The sequence below is a fragment of the Myotis brandtii genome, unplaced genomic scaffold (assembly GCF_000412655.1).
Source record: "Myotis brandtii unplaced genomic scaffold, ASM41265v1 scaffold115, whole genome shotgun sequence".
In the NCBI taxonomy this organism is placed as follows: domain Eukaryota; kingdom Metazoa; phylum Chordata; class Mammalia; order Chiroptera; family Vespertilionidae; genus Myotis; species Myotis brandtii.
The window spans coordinates 10,902,595-10,909,123 of record NW_005353967.1 but is presented as its reverse complement, the minus strand read 5'-3'; the positions used below and the strand labels follow the sequence as shown (position 1 = coordinate 10,909,123).

General features: G+C 38.2%; 1 protein-coding gene across 4 annotated transcripts in view; it reads left to right on the top strand.

Annotated features, from left to right (window-relative positions):
- ADAMTS6 (ADAM metallopeptidase with thrombospondin type 1 motif, 6) overlaps positions 1 to 6,529 on the top strand; it is a 229,492-nt gene that overhangs the window by 161,391 nt on the left and 61,572 nt on the right. For all 4 annotated transcript variants that reach the window (XM_014549006.1, XM_014549001.1, XM_014548999.1 and 1 more), the window contains 2 exons: positions 5,315 to 5,478; positions 5,854 to 5,992. In XM_014549006.1, the coding sequence (XP_014404492.1) occupies positions 5,315 to 5,478; positions 5,854 to 5,992 (303 nt within the window). The remainder of the gene's footprint in view (positions 1 to 5,314; positions 5,479 to 5,853; positions 5,993 to 6,529) is intronic.

Here is a 6,529-nt window from a genome sequence, read left to right as displayed (position 1 = left end):
GTCACTGGAGCAAGCAAGCCTCCCTGTTCGCTTCAGTGCATGGATGCCGGTCGCCATCTTGGCTGACAGTTAATTTGCATAAGGATATGCTGATTAGCCAATGGGAAGGGTAGCGGTCGTACGCTAATTACCATGTTTCTCTTTTATTAGTGTAGATAATATCCCAATATATGGATATATCATAATATTTTTATCCACTCACTTAAGAATATTTGGGTCATTTTTAGTCTTTGACCATTATGAATAAAGTTTCTTTGAACATTTATAGACAAACTTTGTGTGGACATATATTTTCATTTCTCATAGATAAAAGCCTAGGAGTGAAATGGTAAGGTTATATGATAAGTACATGTTTAACTTTATAAGAAATTACTAAACTGTTTTCTAACATGGTTGTATTATCTATATTCCCACCAATGATGTAGACGAGTTCCAAATGCTCCCTTCCTTTTCAAAATTATTTTGCCTATTTGAAATTTTTTATTAAATTATGAGTCCTTTATGTATTCTATACAAGTCTTTGTTCAAATACATGTTTTATGAATACTTTCTCCCAGTCACTGGCTTATCTATTTTCTATCCTTAATAGTGTCTTTTAATTTGCATGAAATCTAATTTATTAAATTTTTTTTGTTTGGGATTTCATGTCCTACCTTAGAAATTGTGCCTACCTCAAGGTTGCAAATATTATCTTCAAGAAATTATAGTTTTAGCTTTTACATTTAGGTATATGGTCCATTTTGAGTTTTTATATAAGGTATAAAGTAAGGGTTGAGGTTCAATTTTTTTAATATGGATATTCAATTACTATAACACCGTTTGTTGAAAAGATTATTATTTCTTAAATCAAAAGATCAAATTCACCTTGTTTTCCTTCTTGCATATATCACAGCCCTGCCCTGTCCTGGCCAATGTCTAAGAACAGCTAATTCATATGTTTTGTGAGTTTTCTAGTTGTTTACAGTTGAAGGGCAAATCTAGTACCAGTTATTTCAACAGGGAAAGAAACGGATATTCTACTTATTTGATGTTTGATCTTTTAAAACAGATTTAGGTTCTCCAGAGACCCCTAGTGAGGCCTGGATGAGTTCTTATGTCCTTGAACATATCATTGCCTTTTCATTAAGTCTTTAAAAAATAAGAGGACATCCAAAATACATCTTTGGATAGAACACCAGTATAATCAGGCTTTTCCTTTTTTCAAGAAGAGCCCTTTATTTTTGCATCATAATTTTGGAATCAGCAAGACTCAAAACAAAAATAAGACTTGTAACATTAAATTTTTTCCCTTTGATAATTCTCTGTCCATAATGCCACATCCTCCTCCCCTAGTAAATTATCCAGTACTTCTTAAATGCTCAGTGTTTTCTGAACTCTATTATGGTACCAGCAAAAATGTGTTAGCTGAATAGTTGGGTAAATGGAAAGTGAGAGCTCAAATTGAAGGAGACTACAAAGCTGCTGGGAGAGGGGGGGTGGTCTGGTTTTATTTTTTATTCTACTAGTTCATTTTATACAGGTTCAGGCGTCCTTATATAACATAAGTAATTCTGATATTTTATTTTTAATGTATTTTATTGATTTCTTACAGAGAGGAAGGGAGAGGGATAGAGAGTTAGAAACATCGATGAGAGAGAAACATCAATCAGCTGCCTCCTGCACACCTCCTACTGGGGATGTGCCCACAACCAAGGAATATGCCCTTGACTGAAATCGAACCTGGGACCTTTCAGTCCGCAGGCTGACGCTCTATCCACTGAGCCAAACCAGTTAGGGCTGATATTTTAAATGAAACAGAAAACCACTGTGAGAATTGAAAAGAAAAATTTTAAATACAAGAAAAATTTAAGACTAAGTAATCCTTAAAATTGGTTGACATGTTCTCATCTTAAAAGGTTAATTAGATTTGTTTTTGACAAATGAATCATCATAACATATCTGAAGTCAAGAAAATACAAGTAAATGTGCCAGTCAGATTGGAGTGGGGGCATGAAATGGTCTGTACTGTTAAGGACAAGTGGTAGAGGTCCAGAGAGGCAGAGACTGCACCATGACCTTTGTAGTCTTTTGGGGCTGCTTCTGTTTTTGTTTTTGTTTTTCCCTATTAGAGAGAGTGGAAGGGAGGGAGGGAGAAAGAGAGAGGAAGATTGATGTGAGAAGACACATCAGCTGGTTGCTTCTCACATGCGCCCATCCTGGGCCTGAGGAAACCTGCAACCCAGGTATGGACCCTTGACCAGGAATGGAACCCTAGACCCTTTGATGCTGGAGCAGACATTCCAACCAGTGAGCAACACAGGCCAGGGTGAGCTGCTTGTTTATCTGGCCCAATAAATTAAAAAAATTTTTTTGTAAGAGAACATTTATTGGGTAAATTACAGAGGTAGAAAAAGTAATTCCTAGAAGAAATGGGTTTAGGAAATGAGTTATGGATGTAAAAGAAGAAGCTAAAATAATAACAAAAAACTTAAACTGCCATGTTTGTCATTATGAAATCATGTAATCATTATCAAAATCATCACTGTATTTTTCTCTTTAAAAATTTTTTTTATTGAATTTATTGGGTAACATTGGTTATTTAAATTATATTTTATTAATAAATAAAAGTATATCTTATTAAGTTTCAGGTGTACAATTCTATAATACATCATCTGTGTATTGTATTATATAGATGTGTATTTACCACACCAAGTCAAGTCTCCTTCCATCACCATTTATCCCCTCTAGACCCTTTTTTACCTCCCCTCCACCCCCTTTTTCCTCTGGTAATCACCATGCTGTTGTCTGTGTCTATGAGGTATTTTTTTCCTTTGCTTAATCCCTTCACCTTTTTCACCCAGTCTCCCAACACCCTCACCTCTGACCGCTGTCAGTCTGTTCTCTGTATCTATGAGTCTGCTTCTATTTTGTTTGTTAGTTTATTTTGTTCATTAGATTACACATATACGTGAAATTGTATGGTACTTGTCTTTGTCTGACTGCCTTATTTCACTTAACATGATACTCTCTAGGTCCACCCATGCTATCACAAAAGGAGTAATATTCCATTGTGTATGTGAACCACACCATTTTTTCTTATCAATAGTGCCAATAACCTTTTTCTGTCAATAGTTTTAAATGTTTTTAATGCATTTTTAATATAGGTCTTAAAATTATGTATGCATATTTATTAATCCTTTCCTTTATATTTTCTGTGGGTTTTGTCATACTTAAAAAAGCTTTTTATATCCCAGTGTTATTTTTTAAAAGATCTGCCATGTTTTCTCCCAGCATTTTATGATTCAACTGTTTAATTTCAAATACTTACCCAGCTGGCATTTATTATTTCTCTCTTTTTAAACCATTTTTTAAATTGAGGTTTAATTTACATAAAATAGAACTCAACCATTTTAAAGTGAACAATTTAGTGGCATTTGGTACATTCCAAAATATTTTCATCACCCCAGAAAATACCTTGTGTCCATTAAGCAGTTACTCCCCATTCCTCAACCCCTGGTAACCATCAATCTGCTTTCTGTCTCTATTGGATTTACCTATTCTGGATATCCTATCTAATAAAAGAGGTAATATGCAAATTGACCATCACTCCAGCACACAAGATGGCCACCCCCATGTGGTCAAAGATGGCTGCCACAAGATGGCCGGCAGGGGAGGGCAGTTGGGAGTAACCAGGCCTGAAAGGGACGGCAGTTGAGGGCGAACAGGCTAGCAGGGGAGGGCAATTAGGGGTGACTGAACCTGCAGGGGAGGGCAGTTGTGGGGAACCAGGCCAGCAGGTGAGGGCAGTTTGGGGGAACCAGGCCTGCAGAGGAGGGTAGTTGGGGGCGACCAGGCCAGCAGGGGAGGGAAGTTAGGAGCAATCAGGCCAGCAGGGGAGGGCAGTTGGGGGCGACCAGGCCTGCAGGGGAGGGCAGTTAGGAGCAAGCGGGCCGGCAGGGGAGGGCAGTTGGGGGCGACCAGGCCTGCAGGGGAGGGCAGTTAGGAGCAAGCGGGCCGGCAGGGGAGGGCAGTTGGGGGCGACCAGGCCTGCAGGGGAGGGCAGTTAGGAGCAAGCGGGCCGGCAGGGGAGGGCAGTTGGGGGCGACTAGGCCTGCAGGGGAAGGCTGTTGGGGGTGACCAGACCTGCAGGGGAGGGATGGTCAGGAGTCAGTGGTCCTGGATTGCGAGAGGTCCCGGATTGGAGAAGGTGCAGGCTGGGCTGAGGGACATCCTCCCCCCCTGCACAAATTTTGTGTAGGGGCAATCAGGCAGGCAGGCAGGCGAGCGGTTGGGAGCCAGCAGTCCTGGATTGTGAGAGGGATGTCCCAGATTGGAGAGTGGGCAGGCTGGGCTGAGGGACACACATCCCCCCCCCACTCCCCCCCCCACAAATTTTGTGCACCAGGCCTCTAGTTTCATATAAATGGCAGTTTACAATATGTGACTTTTTCTGTCTAGCCTTTTCCACTTAGCATAATGTTTTTGAAATTCATAACTATTGAAACATATATTAGTACTTCTTTTAATAGCTGAATAATATTTCATTGTATTGTGTACACCACAAATTGTTTATTCGTTCATCCATTGATGGACAATTGAGTTGTTTCCACTTTTGGTTATTGAGAACAGTGCTACTATAAACATGTATGTACAAATATTTGTTTGAGTACCTATTTTCATTTCTTTTGGATATGTACCTAAGAGTGGAATTGTGGTACTTATAACAAACAAAATATAAATTCATCATCATCATCATCATCATCATCATCATCATCATCATAATGCTGAATTTATTATTTGCCAAATGGCTAGTTTTTTGTCTTGGTTTCATATCTTGTTATCTTTTTTTAAAACTAATTTAAGATGCTTCTTTTGTCATATACTTTAAGATGCTTTGTTGTTTTTTTGTTTATTGATTGTTATTTCTTAACTGACTGTTTGGTTGCGTTGTTGTCTGTCTGGGTGCCAGTACTATAGTTTCTCCCACCCCATATTCATATAATTACTTTTTAATATTTAGACAGGAAAGTCTGCTTCCTCCATCTCTCCCATTCCTAGTTATTTCTTTTGTCATACTTTTCCTTGCTAGTTCCATATGTTTATTTCTCCAGGTAACATTTTATTCCTTTCTCTCAATGACATCATAAATACTTAATATCTTCTTGGCATTCACATGGAAAATTACCATTTTAATTTTTACTTTAGAAAATAGTCAAGAATTCCATCTCTAAATAGAAATGAATATTCATTGAATACTTCAGTGCAGTTATTTACCAGTGACACTGTGGTAAATGAAGTTTCATATTTTTAGGTGTACTGTGATTTTTTTTTTTAGCTTTAAAATCTGAAACAGATGAATACTATCTTAATTGTGGTTGGACTATTGACTGGCCTAAGAAGTTTGATGCTGCTGGGACAACTTTTCGCTACAAGAGACCAACTGATGAACCGGAATCCTTGGTAGCTCCAGGTCCCACCACGACAAATCTCATTGTCATGGTAAATGTGTCTTTGCCTCTTTATTTTCTCTGCTTTATAGATAAATTAGGTAAATAAAGGTGAAATGGTTTGCCCAAGTGTTTAAAATCCTTGTAAAGGTAAAGCCAGAGTGCTCTCCCGTATGAATGTTTGACAATTTCATTGCTTGGTTGAATAATATTTTTACAACCAAACAAGGTAGATGAAAGAAATGGCTCTAAATTACCTATGAAAATGGAAGGAGAAAATTCAAGATAAGTGCATGTGTTCTAAAAGTTATCTTAAATTTCTTATAAGGCTTACTTTATGGCATTATCTTCTTCAAAAGAAATAATAAGTATCTGAATGAAGGCTCATTGTATTTTAATTATCTTCACCAGTTGTTTTCAATGGCAGGTTCTTTATCAAGAATCGTATGAGGGAATTACGTATAAGTTCAATGTTCCTATCACTCGGACTGGCAGTGGAGACAGTGATATTGGCTTTACCTGGAATCATCAGCCTTGGTCAGAATGCTCCACTACTTGTGCTGGAGGTGAGACAACCACTAGGCAGCCCACCCAGAGGGCAGCATGGAAAGCAAAACATGTTGTGAGCTATGCTTTGTGTTTGCAAAAGAAGCTAATTGGAAACATTTCTTGCAGGTTTGCTCCAAGCTGTAATTTAGCAAAAGAAACTTTGCTTTAATTATATTATATTCCATTTGTTTTTAACCTCATGTAATTTGTACAGATTTGTTGGTAAAATACATCTTGGCACAATGAGTGTCTCTGCTGATGCTTCTCCCAAGACTAACTTGAAGGTGGGCTATTTGCTTTTCGTGAACACATTCTTGGTAAAGAACATCAAGAGTTTTAAATAAGAAAATGGGCAAGAATCAGGCGGCACAGATACAGCTTCTTGTAATTGGGCATGAGAATGTATGTCCGTGTGCTTGTGTGTTTGTGTGCTTGTGTGTTTCCCATTATCGTACTCAACCTCCCTTCTCCTGCCATCAAAGTTAAGGGGCTCTTTACCAGGATACTACAATCATTACTGGTGTCTGGGTCTCTGGGTTAATGGTGTATGCTGA